Source organism: Eretmochelys imbricata, chromosome 17 (genome assembly GCF_965152235.1).
Source record: "Eretmochelys imbricata isolate rEreImb1 chromosome 17, rEreImb1.hap1, whole genome shotgun sequence".
Lineage (NCBI taxonomy): Eukaryota > Metazoa > Chordata > Testudines > Cheloniidae > Eretmochelys > Eretmochelys imbricata.
The window spans coordinates 4678196-4699911 of NC_135588.1; the positions used below are offsets into that span (position 1 = coordinate 4678196).

At 47.2% G+C, this 21716-nt stretch overlaps 1 protein-coding gene and 1 pseudogene across 1 annotated transcript in view; both read left to right on the forward strand.

Moving 5' to 3' along the window:
- Positions 1-21716, forward strand: part of DOC2B (double C2 domain beta) — a 125160-nt gene that overhangs the window by 62612 nt on the left and 40832 nt on the right. The window contains exon 4 of the mRNA XM_077836864.1: positions 9338-9447. Coding sequence (XP_077692990.1) covers positions 9338-9447 — 110 coding nt within the window. The remainder of the gene's footprint in view (positions 1-9337; positions 9448-21716) is intronic.
- LOC144276732 (U6 spliceosomal RNA) lies at positions 774-874 on the forward strand (annotated as a pseudogene).

Consider the following 21716-nt stretch of genomic DNA (forward strand, 5'->3'; position numbering starts at 1 on the left):
CACTGCCCTGACTGCCCAGGGAGAGCCTGGGTTTGTGAAGTATGTTGGAAGAGCCACAGTACTACGGGATGGTGTGTGGGAGAAGGGTTCGCACCCTAGGACCTATTCCAACTCCCACTAAAGTCAATGGAAGGAGTCTCTTGGATTGCGGCTCTCATCACGAGGCACTAGTGTGGAGATGCTGTACAGTAAGTTACATACAAAGGCATCAGTTGCATTTCCCTCCCAGTCAGCTGATCGGTGCTGGAATATTGGCCCTAGCGGAGCTGCTGGTCAATCTGTGTGGCTAGAACATGTCACGTTATTGATAGGAGAGAGAGGAGGAACCCCCAGAATGATCCACAAGACAAAGAAATAACCTTCTACCTCCCTCCCCCAGCCAGCAGGCCTCCATGTGTTGGTGGGCCTGGTGAAGCACTAGGAGCTGCTTCTCTTGAACCCTCTGCCTGGAGGTTCAAGGGCCATTCAGGAACAATGCCTCAGTCCCAGCCTAACTACATTTCAGGTGACGCTAGGAAAAACTGGCACAGCACCAGCAACCCCTTCCCCCCATGGGGCCCTCTACAGGTTGCTAGTGAAATGCCAGCCCTTTCCTCCACTGATGGATAGAAGCCTTTGCATGTTTTAATAACCCGTTCAGTTTGCCTCTGAGAAATTAAATAAATACTGACATCTTCAGTGAGTGTGGCTGAGAGTGGGCCATCCCTCCCACTCCCGTCTTCCGCCCAGTGTTCCCACTGAATGGTGCTGCTCGTGCAAATAGGGGAGAGCAGGCTCAGGCGGGAGGATATCAAAAATCGGAACGATACGGAGAAGATTAGCATGGCCCCTGCACAAGGACGACACGCAAATTCGTGAAGCGTTCCATATTAAAACAAGAAAATTAACAAGCAGGCAGAGGAGTTTAAGTTTAATCCCAGGTGATCATTAACAGCCAGGAAAGCCCCAAACCGCAGGCCACTGTTGTTGTAAAGCAAATAAAATCTCCACAGCTGCTTTGTCTCCCTGTTGTGAGTGGTGCATTTTTCTTGAGTTGTCTGTTCTGTTCTCTTGCTAATGGTTAATGCTCTGTATGGGGAACCTTCGTGATCTCCTATAGTGGGTTATTGCAATGCTTTTCTCCTGGGAGTCTGATGGGAAGCTTCAGTTAGTGTTGCCAACTTACTTGGCTGTGTTTCATGCTTGGGTCCCCAGTCAATTGCTGGGTACAATTTAGGATGTTATGTTTGATCTACCATATAAAACACTGTGCGTTTTAGATCCTTGGAGGCCACCCCTCCAGCTGACAGTCCCTCGACTCACTCCTCTCTGGACATTGGGAGCTGAGCATGTCCTTGCTCCCCTCCCTTGCTCTGACTGAATCCTGACTTTCAGCGGGTGCTCTCAGGCCTGTTAACCCAGGGCTTTCCTGAGGAAGTGTGTAGTTCCTTGCCTTGTCCGGGAGATTTTCTGTATCATTAGCTGATGAATGATCAGAGAGTTACTTTTCTTGTATCCACACCTTGAGGACATGGTAGATGCATTCTCCTATATATTGAAAATGATAAATAACCTCCCAGGGGTTGGGGGAAGCAGAACTTCAGTGTCACTGGCCTGTTAAGTGCATGATGCAAACTAGCAGCCAGAGATCAAAAATATTCCACACACACACGAACTGTTTAGCATGCGTTTTCCTCCATGCTTGTTTGGCCGTTCTGTCCTAATGCAATTCCTGCCTGCGACTGAGTTACTCCATCTTTCAAAACACGCTGGTAATCGGCCTTAATAAACAGCTTATCTTGTGCCAAGCGAGCCTGGAGACTTACAGCCAGTCCTCCCCCTGGCCTGTGGCTCCCAGACATGCCTGGTGCCGTTGATAATGATACTAATAAAATGAAAGAGAGACGATCTGAACTCTGCCAGGAAGACAAATGGCTGTCAGTGCCTCCTTAAATCTCTCTTGCGAGAACCTGTCTAATTTTGAAACTATTTTACACAGTTGGGAAACATTTAAGGTGAACAAGGCATTACAATCGACCTCAGCTGAAGCTGGAAAAGATCATTTCTTTTTGCGGTCTTGTGGGGTTTTATTCCTCTCCTGCCCCCCATGGAAACATCTCCTGCAAGGCAGTGATTGTTTTCACTTGGGCTTCCTTTCGAAGAGCTAAGCTGCCTCCTGACCTGACAGCCATACTAGTTGATTCACTGATTTTATTTTATGCTGAAAGGGAGCTCTGCTTGACTGACATGAAATACGATTGGTTTTGCAGGGTGTTAGATGTTCATATAAATCAATTCCCTCCTTGTGTTCTAGGTGGAGCCGAAGGATCAAAAGAAGACCCTTTCACTTACAGGAGCCTCTTGTGTTCTTCCAACCAACTTTCCTGTGTGATGATAGTAGAATAAACCTCAGCAGTGTTGTACAAACCTTAGCAGTGTTGGCAAATCCAGACTGCTTTTGAAAACTATCAAAAGGAGCAATACAAAATAGAAGGGGTCAAATGCTAGTTAGACATTCCCATCCTAGAGGGCCTAAATCCACATGAATCCAAATGAACCAGGTCTGCACAAAGCTCTGGGGAGAGACATGGGTATGTTTTGCACAGATCCCAGCCAAAGATTGGTATGTGGTGTTGGTTGGGGCCTGTAGGCACTGCTATAATGCACACAAGATTAGAGCCCTGTTGTGCTGGGAGGTGTACAAATATGTAGGAAGGGCTTCTGTACATGGGAGCTTTTCCCAGTTATACCAGTTAACCTCAACTCCATAACCACTGTATTTATATCACTCTAGCTCCTTGGGTGGACACTCCAATTCTGGAATAAGAGTGCCTTTTTTCATTTTAGCTTAAACTGCTTTCAAAGAGACATAAGGTAAACTGGAAGAAGATTCTCCTATGCTGCAATAAGAGTGTCCACATGGAGGAGCTGCACTGGCACAACTAGAAAGGTTTACATTCACACCCTGCTTTACCCCCATATAGCTTCCCTGTGTAGACAAGCCCTAAGAGACTGTTACAACCCCAAAGGGCTTACATTCTAGATAGACAAGACAGACAGGTGGGAGGGGATGGGAAGTGACTTAGCCAAAGTCACACAGCAAGTCCGTGGAAAAGGCAAGAACCAGAGCCCAGGTCTCTGGACTCCTCTCCCAGCCCCCTGCCTGTTGGATTTTGCTGCCTCTGGGTTCTGTCTGAATCATGGGTGAGGTTCTGTGCAGTATAGTCAGCAACCTCATCCCACGATTGCTTAGGCCTGGTCTACGTAGAAAATTAGGTCATCTTAACAAGTGAGATATTTAAGTCCTCCTAACCCCCAGCATAGACAGCGCTAGGTGAAGGAAGAAGTCTTCCAGTGACCTAGCTATCATCTCTCGGGGAGGTGGGTTATCTGTGCCGGGAGAGAACCCCTCCTGTCAGTATAGGTAGTGTTTACACTGCAGCCCTACAGCGGCGCAGCTGCAGCCGTGCCCCTGGAGTGTTTCAAGTGTAGACAAGCCATTAGTGTGTGCTGAGATTTAGGGACACCTTCTTAGTGACACCAGACAACAAAAGATTGTATTTGGTTTGTCAGGTTGCTAGGAACCACAGGGTCGGTCTGTCTGTCTGTTCAGAGGTCTTGATAAAATATCCCTTTATATATTAATTACAGTAGAGTCCTGTCTGTTCTCTGCTGGGAGGGACATTCCAGTTTGGTTAGGAGACGATAAAGAAAGAATTTTGGTTGTTTTTAACCTATTCATCTACGCCAAGCTTAAAGCCAGATTACTTGATGAATGTTGGGTGTTTCTGGTCAGGAGGCCTTCTTTTAACCCTTGGATAAGATAATTGAAGGGTGATTTTTTTTCTGTAGTTTCTTTGACAGGAATGAAAAACTGCTCCGGAATCTGGAATGCCTTTTGTAAAGGAGCAAGTCCATCTGAGTAGCAAGGCTGGCTCTTAAAGCATGAGAGAGACCCTTTACTTCCTTGTGTGCTAAGTGCCTTGCTTACCTCTAGTGTGGAGCTTGCAAAACAAAGATGATGAATGTAACAATGCATCCGAAATACTCTGCAGACAACTTTTACGTATTGATTTAATCAGAGCTGATTACGCTGAGAAATGGCCAGAGTGAGGATTGAACTCTCCCACTTTACACCCAATTACAGTGGAAATTGTTGCTTGCTCAGCCTGTCCCTCTGCCAGGGAATTAATGGAAAAGCCCTACCTGAAATCAGCAGGCCTCTTCTACAGAGTGATGTGTCATTCTCCTCCCCAACAGGGGGAGGAAAAAATGGTCTAAGTTGTATTAAGCTCAATCCATCATTATCACTGTGGGGGAGGAGGAGGAGGCAGACGGAGAGAGGGAACAGAGCCTGTCTTAAAATCGATCGTACTTTCAGCACGGGGATTCTGCTTTCTTCTTTCGCCCAGAAGGCATTCTGGGCTCCAAGATGAAAGCTGGTGATGGAATGAAACTGTTCAGGGAGCACTCATTTGGGCTACGTGAACTCAGCACTGGAGAGAGATGTTGGATCGGCAGCCTGGAGATGAGGCCCCTTCTCTCTAGCTCCTGAAGATGATTAAAATGGTAGGGAGTGGTGCTGCAAGGTGCCCCACACTTTTGCTGCCCCACCAGTAGGGAGGAAGGTGGCTTGTTCTCCAGGGCCTGATCCAATGGCCAGTTAAATCAAAGGGAATCTTTCCATTGACCTCAGCAAGTTCTGTCTCAGGCCTTCATTGAGTACTTAGCCCCTCTCCAAGGAGACTGTCAGCTTGTGCAGGTTGGGATGTGCAGCATCTATGATGTGGCCACCTATCCCCATGGACATAGCCTGAGACCCAACAGACTCGTTTCATGCAGGCCCCTGGCGGGAACATCTTTCAGCTCAAGTTTAAAGCAGGCTGTAGAAAGGACCATGAAGGGTGGGGATAGGTGGGACATTTGCCATCCAGTATTCCTCTGAAAGAGCCTCTTTTGCTCCTAAATGGGCTGTGCGCAGAGGTAATAAATTTCCCCTAGAATAAGTTTCTTTCATTTGTGGAGACAATGGGGCACAATTGTCACACCAGTTCTCTGCTGCTGTGGTTGCATGAGCCCGGCCTGGGAATGTATTAAACATCATCCCTCTGGATCCCCCTGCCAGCTGGAATTGCGGGGCTGCGACACCTCACTATGTGCTGCCAGCAGAGGGGTACATCTGATGCCCAGTCAAGCAGGCTGTTCTGTGCGGGAGATGTGGGTGATGAGGTGTGTGGCTTTCTTCCTAACCCTTGGGAGGTCATGAGTTTATGCCCCAATTCATGAGGTTTGGTTAGTCCATCTTACACCCAGCAGCAGTATTTGTGTCTGTGATCCCCGCTGGCTGACTACACGCTGGGCAAGGAAGTATTGCCTTGTATTTGTTTGAATTTACATTCTGTTCGTTCGCTGACATCCCTCTTCCCCAGTACCTCCGCCAAAAAAGCCTCTTTAGCCGACAGACCCAAAAGCTATGTCTAGCTTTTTCTAGGATCTCACTGTACTCACGGGCTTGTCTTTCTTGCTTTTGTCTCTCTCTTGGGGTTTGTCTGTTCTCAGTTTCTGTGTGTTCTGCCTTTCTTCACACCCGCTTGGTCACCGTTCCCATGCGGTGCTGGTTTCTGGGCAGAATCTATTAGGCCTTGTTTTAGGTGTTGCACCCTAAGTGTTTCTTACAAACTATCTTAAGCAAAGGGTGAGTTCACACATCAGTTTGAAGAAGGTTTTACCTCAGCCCATAACAAGGTTTCACCCAGCTCTGAACATGTTTTCTCTGGTGTTGCGTCTTTCATTATTTGTTCCTGTTACTTTGTAAATTGAAAAATAGAAATAAAAAGCAAGGCTTAATTTATGCCATCCTACAGCTTGATAATGCCTCTACTTTTCCTGTCATCTGCTTTTATTTGCTGCATCAGCAGTTCACATCAGCCTTTGCTTTGGCCATGTGCAGTCTTGCCAGGAGTGTGATAGGATGTCCAAAATAAAGAACAACAGAAGTAACTAGTCCGTTAGTCTAGATGGCATTGTTTAAATCAGGCTTTGTTTGGCCTGTGCTGCCATTGCTGCATATTCTGGGCAGCTGAGGGCCTCCACCCAATTTATTCCTGCTCTGTATTTTCCTACCGTAGCTAGAAATTGTTTTAAGTGACATGGATTATGTATCCATTCCCTTAATGCTTTATAGTTTTATTGCCCGTCTTCATCGCATTTTTGTTTTATTCTGCTGGATATTCTTCCTAACCATTCCATCTACTGTTCCCAGTGGTTATACAATGGCAGCATATGTATTTTCTTTTGGTTACCCTGGTATTGTCAATTCCAAGTGCTCAAAAATTACAAGTCAGCTCCTCCTTTCCCCCCAATATCATGATATTTTTTTAAAAAATGTTGGGTTTTGGGTGGGATTTTCCCTCCTACATTTTCAAGCTTTTCTATGCAACCAGAAGGGCTAGAAAGTTGCATGAAAAAAAAAAATCTGAGGTTCTAACATGATCACCTGACTCCAGGAGCTGGGACTTTGAGAAAAGCACCAACTATCGCAAGAGTTGTGAAACAATCATCTGAGTTTACAATAGTGCCCTGAAAGAGCAATTATAAGAGAGAATTGACAAGTCTCACTTTAAGATGATTTAAAAGGACTTCAGACCTGGGGAAAGATGCAGGGTTGACCGTCCTAGAGTGTGAAGTCCCCTCTCTGGTCGTGATTCTAAGCAAGTGTGTTTGCTTTTAAAAAATGCTGAGGTTCATCCTGTTACAGCATATGCACAAATCCCACTGAAGCCATTGGGGGTCAATCATTTGCTTGCAGTTAGGTATGGACTTAGGCCCTGATACAGCATTCTCCTTTTCTCCACAGAGCAGGTACAGCATGGGCAGTGGCAGGCCAGACTGCCCTTCAGTTGCCCCCGGCTCGTTCTGTAAAGGACTGCCATAACTTAGCAAAGCCAATGGAAAGAGTCCCTATCCAGGATGATGCTGGCCCTTTAAGAGGGAGCAGGGCCAGTGTACCTGTGCCGCATCAGCTGACCCAAATTAGGCTTTAAAAGGGGGCGGCTGGGGTGTGTGGGGGGAGACCTATTAATGAGAGAGATCCAGTGAGTCAGAGTTAGGAAGCTATAGGCACAGGAGCAGCAGGACAGTGAGAGTCTTGGGAGGGGAGGCGGTGGGAGCCTGAAAGGTAAAGCCTAAGGGAACCATCCTTGGGTTTGTAGCCCACAGGAAACTGAGGATATGGCTTTGTTTTGTTTAAGTGGGGACAGTAAAACTGCCTGAGAGAGCCTGTGGGTGTGGTAGTGGATCCTTTGCAAGCTGGGGAGAAGCCCTTTTTACTCTCCCGTCCACCCACTGCAATGGACTTTGGATCAGACCCGAAGTTAGGAGATTGGTGTCGTCTCCATTGCCTTTCTGTCCTGGGCACCGCTATGGAAAGTGCCGGTATTCAAGCCAGCTGGGGAAGTGGTTCATGATGTGGCTTTTCTCTGTTCTGCAACTTATTACCTGTAAACGTCCTGCTGCTCAGCAGGTTTGGCCAGAAGCCAGTGGAGGGAAAGAGACAGACTCTGGTTGTTTCAGTGTAGTGGTGTGGGGCTACTAAGTACAGATTTTCCACCATCTGGATTTGGACTCGGACACTTAATTTTGGCCTCTACATTGGCAACCACTGGGTTTATTCAAACTCTGGAGCAAACTGAATGATCTGGCAGCCTTTTCATCAAGTGGTTCAGCCAAGGGGTACGAAAATGAGATCCTCACAAGCCTGTATTCTGGCAAGGCTCCATAGGACTTATATGCTGATGAGAGACCCTTAAACAAGCCAGGGCCTTGACTCATTTCATAGGCAGAAAGCAGCTGGGATGCTCTGGTGATCTCCACTGGGAGTGGAACACATTCCCAGTAAGCTTCCTAGTGCCTGTTCCAGGCTAATATTTAGGTATTGGGTAACTCTGTGCCCTAGGGTGTGGCCAGTGCACGTAACAAGGTGGAGCAGACTTCCCACAAGGCCTTGCAAGGAATGAGCAATGATTTAATAATGTGCACTGAGAGAAGAACAAAAAAAGGAAAATAAATCCATCCAGACAATGGCTCTTGGAAGCATCTCAATAATTCATTAATAAAATATACTCATTGGGATGGTTACTTATTTTCAGAAATGGATCTGATGTACTGGTACAGCATTTTGCTTTTTAGTGACACTCAATTATGGTGCCAATGCTTTATGGAAAAGGCCCTGTGCTGTTTTAGAATTACATTCTAGTATCCTGCTGCACAAGGTGTTGTCCCTGGTTTGACACTGTTCTGCAGGAGCTGGACTGAGGGTTTCTAGCTGTTATGGCCTTCTCTGTGCTAGAAAATTGGACCACCAGCATTGAAACTGGTGGGTTAGCATCCCTGTCTGCATAGTCGTGCTGCTTTGGGTCCATTGTGTTTTTCCCCATGCCCATGTTAGTTCTGTGTGACATTTTAGCTGTCACAATGTCCCTTGGGTTCCTAGGCTGTGCTTTCCAGCGCAGTTTCTTGAAAGCAGTGTGCTAAGTGTAGTGAGTCGGTCAGGCCTGTGAGGAGTTGCTGTGAACCCTTTGCCAGCTGGTCCCAAAGGGGCTGTGTTACACTTGGGGACTCTGGAACTGAGTGTGGAACTTGGTAGAACACCCTCACTGTCCCTCACAAGCTCCAACACCAAGCCTTGATATGTCTCTCTAGTTTCCTCTTGCCTTGTTAGGAAGGTAATTGCCCTCTGCTATGGCGCTGTGTCATGTCCCTCCAGTACAACCTAGCACTGTATTAACAGGCCACCTTGCAATTTGGAGTTAAAACAAGCTGCCACATCTAATAAAATGTGCATCCAGGAAACGGTTCTGGGTCTGACAGGAACTGTAGCTGCACTAAACACAGGGATGCACATAAACATCCAGACTAGCAAACTGTTGGTTTTTTTTAAATAAGCCTGAGTTAATTCTTCCCCCGTCACCCCCCCAAAAATGAAGTCCCTGGTCCCTTACTGCTCTCTTCCAGGCTGCCCGTGATCTTGCTGCTTATTGTACAGGGTGTTGGATGGATAATTGGATTGCTCTATAAATGACCCACAAGGCCACTGCCTTTATGCACCTCCAGATATCTGCTGCACCAGCCTGGTTGAGGGGGATTTTTGCCATCCTGTGCAGGGAGGATCAGCAGGATGGTGCAAAGTGGCTAGATATGTATTGGAACTGAGGGCCAAAGGAGAGCTGCTCGGGTATGCTGTGTCATCATTTCATGGACTGTTTCGTTTCCCAAGGGTTTATTCATTGCCTGCATCCTGAAACCAAAGCAGTTACCTGGGGCAGGCTAACTAACCAGGTGTATTATTTGCTTTCTCCAGGCAAATAAGCTAAGAACAAAAACTTTGCGGAACACTCTGAATCCCACCTGGAATGAGACCCTCACTTACTATGGCATCACAGACGAGGATATGGTTCGCAAGACGCTAAGGTAGGCGTACCCCTGGGGACATCTCGTGGAGATGCAGGCGGAGTGGGTCGTATGTCTCATTATTTGGAAAGAAAGCTTTCTTTGTATTCACTTGAGCTATGTGTGGGAAGGGAAAGAATGCATATTGCAGTGATGCGTTGAGAGGGGAAGCCAGTAAAATCCCCACTCCACTCCATACTCCTGCTGTCACCAATCTGCACTGCTGTGAATGGCCAGCCAAGGTGCAGAGCACCAGAAAATCAGGCCCATTGTATTTCAGCTAAATCTGAGCACCTTCAGTCAGCCACACAGCGCATTGCACCCAGGTGCCCACCAACTGAGAATAGATGTGACATTCTTTGAGATTACCGGGCGTCCAGCTTCAGAGGTCTAAAACTTTCACTGCTAGCAGCCGTGGCTGGGATGCTCAAAGGAGCTGAAGGGAGGTAAGTGCCCAGTTCTCACTGAAAATAATTGGAAGCTAGACATCTTATCTTCTTCAGACCTCTTTGAAAATGCCAGCCCATGTAGCTAGCAGTTCTTTTAGGCTATGCCAGGCCTGGGATGTGTTTATAATGGAATATCAATAATTAGGGTACAACACAGAACTCTCCCTTTGGCCTGTGTCAAGCAGTCACCTGTGCACGTGCTGTTCAGACGAAATCCTGATCGGACATTTATAGCTCCTTCTCTCCAGCGGATCGAGAGATGATTATTATTTCCCAAGGCCCCTCATTTGCACACTCCTCCTGCAGGGATCAATTGCAGCCCTTTGGTGACAGACATTTGATTTATAAACTGCCTGGATTTGAATAGCTGGTGAAGAGCCCTGTAGCATTTCATCATTATAAGCTTCGTAATTGATCAACTTGGGGTCTGAGCTGCAATTTTTTTAACCTTATAATTCCCAAAGCTGCTAAACATACCTTATTTATTTATTGCTTCTTGCTGAGTTGCTGATCTCTATTTGAAGATGAGTTTTGGAGGAGGGCAGAAATGCATTTGTAAATTGCTGTAAAACTAAATGGAACTTGGTTTAACTTGGCAAAAATGAGGAATCTGATATCTTGCAAGCAAAGCAGCGTCCTGACTGGTCAAGGAGCGCAGGGAGTGGTGGCAGTGTGTTCAGTAGATGGTATTCCTTTTTCTGAACCTGGCATGGCACTGGCAGTGAGGAAATGCTGCCTTTGCGATGGGATGCAACACTGAAGTCCCTTTAGCCACTCAGAGATGTTTGCCATAAAGTCTTGGCTAACTTCCAGTTTGGGATAACTCCCTGCTACCTAACTACATCCCCTCACTTCAACTGGCTCTGCTTAACTGGGCCCCACTCATTTAACCCTTGTTCTTGCTATTAGGGCCTGATCCAAAGGCAGTTGAAGTTAATGGAGAGACTTCTATTAACCTTTAGCTCTGGCCTTTTAAACCATTGCCGTGCTCAATCCCAGTGGTGGGTGTATTGACTCCTTATGTATATGATCTGTAAATCTCTTCGTTCTAGCAAGCTCCTCCATGTAGAAGGAAATCAATGTAAGATATATTAAAATAAAGAAGGATTTTGCATATCGCATCTAGGATTGACAGCTTTCTAGCTCCGTGGCTGAATTCTGAACATCTTTACTTAAAGTATATGCTGTAAATTTATTTTTGCGTGGAAGCAATGAAAACATATCACTGTAACAAAGTTATTTACTAGTAGGTGAATTTGGATTCTGAGCTTGCCTGTCATCCATAACTCACTTACTGATGAGAAATTTATCTCTCTAGATTATTAGTTCACATGGAAAATATTAGTCATGCTGAAAGTGCTGTGGGTTTCTCAGGCTGGAAAGCCTGTGTTTTGTTATTTTTTTTCCTCCATGCCTTTGAAGTTTTCAGCTAGTTCAAGTGTGAAAATTGGTTTATAGAAAGATGCCTGGCTGAGTTGTTTGTTGAAATGCACTGGGAAGAAAAAGTGTTTTGGATCCAGACTTCACCTTTCCATCAGCTCTCTTAATTGTTTCTTGCTGAGGAAATGCCATCTGGCCAGCCCCACTGGGGTGGCGTGATCATCTCTTGGGATCAGACAAGTGCAGTGTAGGAATGGAGCCTCCGTGTTTGAAAGTTTTTAATCTCTCTGTTCTCCTCCTGGTGGAATTACAATTCCTAGCACATCCCTGATCTTGGGATCTGACACAGCTGTCATCTTCCTCGTCAGCTGGTGATGTGTTCGTACAACCTCTAGCACAAGGGAGTCCTGGTCCGTGACAGGAGTTCCTACGCACTATGGCAACACAAATAATTATTAGTAATAATAACTGGCAGAGAGGGTTCTCTTCCTCTTTCCTCCACTCTCTGGCTTTCCTCAGCAGGGGTCGAGAGCCCCAACTTCCACGTGTGAGAATGGGCTTTGTTACAGCTTCCTGCTGCCTTAAGCTGTGTTCACCGTTCCAGGAGTCTGGAAGCAGGGATGCTATAAAGAATTTGAACCACAGAGGTGGGATGCTTAGGGGGGAAGACGTTAATAAAACGTGGGGAGTGGCACCATCTCGATCTGATGGCAGGCCCGGTGGCTAGAGCATTGGAGTGGAGCACTGGAGACCTGGGTTCTGCCGCTGGCTCACAGTTGGACCTTGGGCAAGTCACTTTCCCTCTCTCAGTTCCCCCATCTGTAATGAAGATAATGATATTTACTAAACTACTTTTGAGATCTGTAGATTACAAAGTGCTGTGTAAGAGCTATGTGTATATGTTGACGATTTTCCTACATCACATCTCAGCACGTAATTTGCTGCCCCAGGTGATACCAGATGCTCTATCACCCCCAGATCCTGCATTCAGCAGTAGCCGCCCTCTGATGCTTTGGAGCACAGTTAGAATCACCGGAGAGTGCAGCTGGGTGTGCAAACCCCTCTGTGAATTCCTTCCCAATCCCTAAGGTGGTTAGCTGAAAACCTTAATCATGAGGTTCTGTTGCCCTGCTTGAACAGGTGCAACCTCACATGTTGTTGGTTATTAAATTATCCAGGGTTGGTGAGTCCAGATATAGGATCTAACTATATCTTCCAGCAGCAGTGAATTCCACAGGCTTCTGAGCATGCATTAAGCAATGGTCTCCAAACTGTGGGGCCTCGGCGGGTGTGGAGGAATGTCTGGGGGGCACGGTGGGGCCTGGGTCAGGTGGGGAGAGTGCACCCTGGCCAGCCCTGTTCTGCCCCCTGCTCCGCTCCGGCCCTGGCAGCAGCTCCAGCCCCCGGCCCAGGGGGGCGCAGACACATTGCATTACTGGTAAGGGGGGGCATCCAAGGAAAAGTTTGGGCAGCACTGGCGTAAAGGGCTGATGAGGGCTATCTTGATACTTACAACTAAGGCTGCGATTCTGTCACGGAGGTCGCAGAAGTGGCCGGTGCAGCTGACCCCAGAGCTGCCTGAGCTGCGGCTGGCCCTGGAGGTCATCGGGAAAGCAGTCCCTGGGGGCCTTGGAGCAACAGGCTGCCGAGGGTAGTTAGTCCCCACCACTGGAGCAGGGGTCCCCAGAGCAGCAGAGCCCCAGGGTCAGAGATTTAGTCATCATGGGTGTTTATAATAAAAGTCATGGACAGGTCACAGACAAAAAATAAAAATTCATGGCCCCTGACCTGTCCATGGGTATTTTTAGTAAAAGTCATGACTAAATCTTAGCCTTACTTATAACCACACCAATGAAATGACAAAGAGAGACAAAAGGAAATGATATGAGGAAGCAGAGGAGTGTCAGTGACTGGTGAGATGAGATATCTGGACCCCATGTAACAGCCTGAGAGGAGCAGAGCTGGGGTCTTGTTCTGTCACCGTCTCGTTGCTTAGGAGATTCTGGACCACGTCTGGGTTGGAGTCCCAGTGTCTGGCTGATGAGATTCCAAAGGCGATCTTTGGTTTATTTTACCACCACTTTGGTGCCTGTTTAACAGGAATCAGTCTTGGGCAACACAGGCAGCGGAAAGATTTTTTGTTTTTCCTCTCTTTTCCTGGGCAAAGTTTGACATTACTCCCTCTACGTAACATCTCCGACTCTAGCCTATGGCGTAAAACTTCTAATGCTGCTTGATTGCACCCTGCTAATGTTATGTAATAACAACTACAGTCTTTGCTAGCTGACTGGGAGACCAGTAACACCTCTTAGACAGCAAACCAGACCCTGTGGGGATGTGGTCAAGCAGCTGAGACCCCTCTGAGTACCATCTGTGCTAGGAACCTAGATAGGAATCACACCCTGCAGTTGCATATGGAGAAGAGGAGTCTCATGTTCCCCAGCGCATCCATGCAACATAGCTCAGGATTTGGCCACAGACATTTGAGCCTCCTGAGCCTGATTCTGATCCATGTATACTGGTACAAATTGGGAGTAACTCCGCAGAAGTCAGGGAGTGACACAGGTGTCAGTGAGAGGAGAATCAGTTGTCTTGTCCATGCATGTGCCAGAGAAGGATTGTGAACAGTAGTGGCAGCAAGCACATCCGCGTCCTAGCCATTGTCACTGAGTGTTTTGTAGGTGTTACAGGAGAGGTGAATTTTCAGGGTTTTAGTGCTTTGTGGTGCACTTATGGCATTGCCCTCCACCAGGGCGAGGTTCCGGCTTTATCTGTGCATCAGTTTGCTTTCTAGGGATAGCTCATGAACAGTTTGGATGCCCAGATGGAGGAAAGCAAAGCAGATTAATCCTGGCTTTTTGTCACTATGGTAAATGGGGACCCCCTAGAATTCAGGCAGATGGAATTTGAATGTGAAACACAGTTATTCTCCATTTGTGTTAATTAAGTTTCCCTTCCCCCTCACTGCTGCAGGCAGAGAATCTCTTGTAGCTTGAATGTTGTCTCATTGTGCCAGGCCCCTTTCCTACTCCATAGGATGTGGGAGAAGATTGCTCCACTACTGATACTTAACTGACCTAATTAGATATCACATCCCACACTTTGCTGCACTATGGGAGCAGTCCCTTTCCTATACCAGGGAGAGGCAACTCCCCTGGGAGCTTGAGTGGTGAGTTTGAATTCCGGTAGTCGATTATGGAAATCTCATGCGTGCCATTAATGGGCAATTACACAGGGTACATTCACATTGAGGCTATGTAGCCATAACCTAGGCTGCTGGGTCAAAGAAAAGACCCAAGTTTTGGACAGGGTGTGAAATTCAACTGTGTGTGCGTGCGCCCCTGCCTCTTGATAAGATATCCAGAGATGGATATAGTTGCTAACTATGCTAAGATGATGGTAAAGCTTTCTGAAAAGCTGCGGTGGATCCTCTAGTTAAAAGCAACCCTTCAGCTAGGAATAACATCTGCTTGGCTGAAAGCACTCTATACAATTCGGAATCTTAAGCCACTTGCTTATGTGACATTCTGAGCCGCCTCCTTTTAGGAAAAGTTAACAGCCAAACTTCTGAAAGTTTGTTCTTCTCTTCCCCGTTAGGTATTAAGATCACATCTTTGCAGCTGCAACTTCCTCAATTAATTAGGTGATAATTAAGGATTGAAATTGTGTCTCTTCTTAGCTCCACACTTCCTAGGAGCACCTGGAATACAGTTCTCACTTCTTGGTGTTTGCAGATAACTGACTGAAAACCTTTCTGGGCTCCTGCATCATGAGGAACCATACAATACGCTCGGGGTAACGAATTGCCTACCGTCACTACTGTAAGGGTGTGCATTGAATGGTAACCTGGGCACACCATAATGGGGCCAAACTTCCCCCAACTTTCAGATTAGCTGCATGGCATGCCATCCCTCTCGTTTTGGAGGGAGTGGAGTGTGCTTGGAGCATGGGAATTGGGAATCATGGATACTAGTCCCAGCTCTCAGAGTAACAGCCGTGTTAGTCTGTATTCACAAAAAGAAAAGGAGGACTTGTGGCACCTTAGAGACTAACCAATTTATTTGAGCATGAGCTTTCGTGAGCTACAGCTCACTTCATCGGATGCTCTGCCACTAGTGCAACATGGTGAGACCTTGGGCAAGTTCCTTGCACTTCTGTATCTGTAAAATGGGAGTAGGACTTCCCTATGCTAGTGCAGTGGTAGTGGAGAGACCCCCACATACGGGGCAGGGCTTCCTGAGTCCCCAGCACTGCTCCCAGGAGCATAGCTCATGCTGGGCTGTTTGGCTCAACACAGAGCCAGCAGGGAGAGTGCCCCACTGCTGAATCGCTTCTCTGGTGCTACAGAGTGTGACAAAGATTTTGGCTTTGGATGTTGTTGGTCCTGGAGAGCCTGGCTCCCTGCCAGAGGGTGATGGAAAATCCAGAGCAAGTGACCTTTATTCCACGTAGCCAGGCTGTCAGCAAACGGGGCCACTGCATTAGTGCCCAACCAAAGCTACCCAAAGGTTAGAAAATCTGCCTGCCTGTGGGGTGTGTCCAAATCAATTAATAGAGTTTAAGGTCAGATCTGACCTCTCCGTATAACACAGGATTTCACCCAGCTACCCCTGCACTTAGCACCCTAGCCTGCTTGTGGACACAGAGAGCAGGGACAGCCACTCTCCAAAGGGTGTTAGTGGACTTGTGCAAACCGATGCCCCGTGTTCCTGAAGGTCTAATGCCACTGCCCTTCTTGCCCTCAGATCTTCTAGGAAGCAGAGTTGCATCCTGACAGGCTGGAGAGGAGGAAACGTTACCCATACAAGCCAAAGAGCTTGGCAGGGGAAGCTAGTGACAGCAGCTTCCAGCTGGGGGAGAGCAGCTGCCAGCTGCAGCAAGCCCCATTCTGTAATTCTCTTTGATACTGGAGCACCACAGTACAGCAATTGGGGAAGCCGGGCAGGCGTTGGGTTACAGCTGGCATTGGGAGTATTGAGTCCCTTCCGCCAGGGAGCAGTTCTGCTTATTTTAACTGTGGTTACATCTGCACTTGGATTTGAGGGTGTAATTCCCAGCATGGGTAGATGTAGATGTAGCTGCACTAGTTCCCATGCAGCTAGCAGGCTAACAACACCGTAGCTGCGGTGACGCAAGTCGCAGGCCTGGCTAGCTGCCCCAAGTCCGTACCCGTCGGAGATGCTAGGCAAGTGCCTGGGGCAGCCAGCCTGTCCCTCCCCTGGCTGCATGCTAGCTCAATGAGAGCTAAGCGCAGGTACATCTCTCTGCAAGCTGGAAATTTCACCCCCAGCTCCAAGTGAAGAGCAGCCTGTTATCTATTATGTAACCCCGCCCCCATCCTTTGCCCCTTTGGAGGTATTGTCTATCCTTCCACCTCCATTTACTGAGGGTGGAGTTGTATGCATAGGAATTACCAGGGGTCCTTTCCAGTGTCCCATCACCTTCAGTGACAAGCACCATATGCCACAAGGGGAAGATATAAGACGGCCCGCGGGAAGTTCCTTCCCTTCCACCTTAGTTAGAGGGTGACTTATATACCTGCAGCTGGGAGCGTGTGTAGAGGGTGACTTATATACCTGCAGCTGGGAGCGTGTGTGTGTGTGTGTGTGTGTATGTGAATCCACACAGCTGAATTCAGTGCAAATCTATCCCCACCCAAAGCTGATGTGACAGCATGCGTTGAGAGACTACAAGCCCACTTGCCATCGCCTGCATGCCTGGCATGAAAATGCTCCCAGCCAAGCAGCCATTTGGAAAGGAGCAGCTGGCTAAATGTTGCCCGCCCTGAGTCACTGAGGTGCCCATCCTACCATCATTATTCAAGGCTCAAAGTTTAGGAACCCTCGCCAGCATCCCCCTTCCTCCCCCCCTGCATGCACTTTAAGAGCTCTTTTCTGCATTGCTGCACCAGCAGTTGGGCTGATGGATTAGCATTTTATTGCATGGGATGGAAGGGGGAATTGCATTCTTGATATGTTACTATGGCGACTGGAGCCACAAAGATAACCTAAACCTCAGAATGAATGTACCATGGTTTAAACAGGCTTAGATTCTCCACCGTGTCTGCCTGAAGATTTTGTGAACAAAAACTGGGAAAGTTTGACTCGGGGCGCTTTGTTTGTTTTCCGGAAGAGGCTCAAGGAAGGAATTAAAGAATTGCAGTCCCTGAAATCAGCAGGGCAGCACTGCTCTGTACAGCCACAGCTCTTCACACCTGTAGTGAACAGTCTTTTTGTCTGGCCTGAGGTTTGTTCTGGTGCCCCACTCTTTCCATCCCTCCTACCATGACACTAGTCTACAAGTCGTGCCAACATTAATTTATTCATTCATCTAGGGTCCGTTCACGAAAGCACTCATCATTCAAGACAAGCACGTGCTTAACTTTAAGCGTAGGTTTAAATCCCATTGAAGTCAATGGGATTTATGCACCTGCCTAAAGTTAAGCATGTGCTGACATGCCTTGCTGAATTAATTTAGCAAAATTTCACATGGAAATGTTCACCGTTTTTGGTGGCCAACACATTAACATGGCAGAGTGAAGTTTTCCATCACAGTGATCCTGTTTATCAGTTCCATGGGGGAGCCAAAAAAAAAAAATTCAAGTAGCCCTCATTTTCCTTAAGAATATTTCCCAACTTGCTCATTCCTTTCCTATTGCCTTGTGAGTGGGGAATTCAGTCAATACAGTTTTTATTTAGTGAATTATCTTATTGTCAACCTGCAGATGAGATCAGACTTCTCACAGATTTGCTACAACATGGAAATTTTCCTTTTTCCCCTTCACAGCTTGAGTTTCCATGGAGGATGTAAAATAAGGTGAATGGGTGTAAGGTTGTGAAATATTGCACCTCTGCATGCAGCAAAGGTGTAAACTGCATCCTCAGGCCATATGCTTGAAAGATCATTTGCCTTTTCCGTGAAGAGGAAGGACAGCCGTGTGGTTAAGGCGCTGGATGGGGCCTCAGGAGAGCGGGATTCAATTTCGGGCCTTGCCATAGACTCCCTGCATGACTTTAGTTGTTACTTTTACCTCTCTGTGCCTCAGTATAACAGACATAAAGACACCTCCTTTGTCACGTCTACTTAGAAAGCACAGGCCAGGCCAGAGACTGCCTCTTACTATGTGTTCGTACAGCACCTAGTGCAATGGGATCCCAATAGGGCCTCTAGGCACTGCTATCATACAAATAAATAACAGCAAAACAGCATGCAAAATAAGATGCTGCAGCTTACGCACAACCACACCACATACAGGGTGTGCGTGTGTGTGCAAATCTAATGTGAAAGTAGCACTTGCTGAATATTGCCTCTCTCCTGTTCTTTGTATGACCATAATCTAATGAAAAATGCCTGGCGTGCTGTGGGTAACCGTGTGCTTCAAAGCAGCAGGGACGGCGGATGTGCTCATGCTAATCAGCCCAGCTTCGTTGAAAGGCAGCTGTAACAAGTTGAAAGCACCTGGGCGACGCCCCCTTGGTTTGAGAGGGGATCGCTTGCCAGATGCCTCTTTGGAGCTGAAATTCACCGCCTGGCAGGGAAATCGATGTTGGAGTCTCTTTAATGTAAAAAGAATGGACCCAATCAAAGCTGCCGCCAGTCCCCACCTCCCTGCCATTTGGGAAGCTGGGTGACTCAGCAGAGCAGGAATGGAACAGAAGCCAAAAATCTTCCTCCCCTCCCAAGCCAAGTCCTCCACGGGCTAGCGGACTCCATACTTGGCTTTAAAGGTTGATGGACTGGATCATGCCTTGGTCTAATGCAGCAGTGCAGGGGGTGAACATGCTTCCTTCATGGAGGCATTAATGCTGCCTGGATTGTCGCTCCAGGCACTCAGGGGGAGAGCAGGGGCTGTTTGCCTCATGCTTTCCCTCCCACATGCTCCCACCTCATGAGTGGGAGCATGTAGAGCCATGGCTAACCTGCCTCCTACGCACCCCCAGATGATCAGAGTAGGGGCACCTCTGCAAAGGGCTGTACCAGATTACTCTCCCCCCCACTTCGCCCCCAATGCAGCAGAGACATTGTGTCTCCAGGGTGGCAGAGGAACATTGCCGCTTGCTGAAGGCTGGGCACCAGGGAAGTACAGGTCATTGTCAGCTCAGTGGGTCAAAATTCAGCAGCGCTTCAGGGGTGGCTCTGCTCTAATGAACTGAGTCATGGGAAGAGGCAACATTAAAAGAGAACAGCGACGCTTTGAGGATGTGCTTTGGCTTCATCCAGCTCCACAGGCCAGTGCAAGCCTCCACAAGAGAAATAAAATGAGGAAACAGCCTAGAAAATTCCCTTGGGAGGGAAGGTTTTATTAATGAATCAACCCCCTAAAATAACACTTCTACTTCATGGACTGCCTTAGCACTCAGGATTTTGAAGGGCCTGATCCAAAGCCTGTTCATTGAATTCAGTGGGCTTTGGATCAAGGCCAAAGTGCTTTGCTAACGGTTAACCCATCCACCAGCCTGGGATGTTGGGAAGTAAAATTCAGGCCTGTAACCAAAGGCACGGAGAGATTAGGTGACACTTTCAAGGCTATGCAGAAAGTCAGTTCCAGAGCAAGAATAGAACCTAAGGAGTCCAGTTATGTGCTCTAACCATTTGGACAGTGCCACAGACTGGTGCAGACAGTGTGCTGAAAGCTACCAGTCATGCAGTATCCAGCCCGGGCAGCTTTTTGCAAGACAGTGGGTTGTTTCATGACTTGCATGGCTCTTGTAAACCAGGTGACCACCCCCGCTGTCCTGGTGATGCCTTGGGTTGATCGCCGCTCTGGGCTGGCTGGCTGCTTGCTGTTTTTAAAGTGCTTTTGAATAGTGTGTTCGGGCCGGGGCCTTGCTCCTGAGAACCTGGCACTGAATGGAATTGCTGCATCTGTAGCGATGTCACTGCAGAGAAACCTTCCTTAATCAGCCCTGTCCTCCCTCTCTCCTTCTGTCTCTTCCCAAAGGACAGTGACATTGGAGGGTGAGGAATGAGAGTGTCTCACTCACAGGGGGAATATCCCGTAATGAGCCAACTCTCGTCGCTTGCTCATCAGTCTGATCACTTCCCATGGTCCAAGGGAGGGGGGTCAGACTTGGAGGGGGGTGTAAGCACCAGGCGGGATTATAACTCTTTTTAAAGAACAACGCATGGGGCTAACAGGAGAAACTCACCACTTGCAGATGGGTCCAGTCCAGCTGACAGACCCATGGCAAGTATAGTAGGACAGGGATGTTCTTCGGCAGCCCAGTGGTGCATGGAGTGTGTACTTACTCTCCTAGAGATAAGGACACAGACACTAGTATTAATGAATCAACCCTCCAAAATAAGACAGCCACTTTGGACTTCTCCTAACACCTGAGGCTGAGGCTTTTGAAAGGCCCAATTCAAAGCCCCTTCATTGAAGGCGTGGACACTGGTTCCTGTACCATTCGCAGTAGTGGAAGGTTTCCCCTCCCCTTGAATAGGGTCAGGGTCAAGCTCCAAACTATTATTTCTAATTTTTTTAATTATATGCGTATTACCTGAGACTTCAGAGGTACTCACTTCAACAGGCACAATTATCCCTTGCCCTTACCCACCATTAAAAGTCAGCCCCCTCTGGGGTGTAATGCAGCAGCTTTTTACTGTTTTGAACAGTGTAAAGCAACACTACATGTCAGGAAGGACTACCAGTGAAGAATACTATACTCTGTTGAAGCAACAGCATAAATGTAGATAGGCAGACCAAATTGCCTAAATTAAATCTGATATGCAATAAAATAAATCCTATACCCAATACATATTAGAACTGGTCAGATATTGGGTAGTAAAATTAATCTTCTAAAAATATATTGAAGAAATAATTAATTATTAATTGAATGTAATATTCAGCCACCTATAGTGCTGGTCTACTATGCCTATAATCTTTGTTTAATAATAAATTTGACAAGCAGCATTACTCATCAAAAGCATAATTTTACAAATGGGAGCAGTTCATAAGAACATACATAAGAACGGCTATACTGGGTCAGACCAAAGGCCTATCTAGCCCAATACCCTGTCCTCTGACAGTGGACAATGCCAGGTGCCCCAGAGGTAATGAACAGAACAGGTAATCATCAAGTGATGCATCCTGTCACCCAGTCCCAGATTCTGGCAAACAGAGGCTAGTGGCACCATCCCTGCCCATCCTGGCTAATAGCCATTGATGGACCTATCCTCGATGAACTTATCTAATTTTTTTTTAATCTTTTTATAGTTTTGGCCTTCACAACATCCTCTGGCAAAGAGTTCCACAGGTTGACTGTGTGTTGTGTGAAGAAATACTTCCTTTTGTTTGTTTTAAACCTGCTGCCTATTCATTTCATTTGGTGACCCCCCCGCCCCAGTTCTTATATTATGAGAGGGAGTAAATAACACTTCCTTATTTACTTTCTCCACACCAGTCATGATTTTATAGACCTCTATCATATCCCACCTTAGTCATCTCTTTTCCAAGCTGAA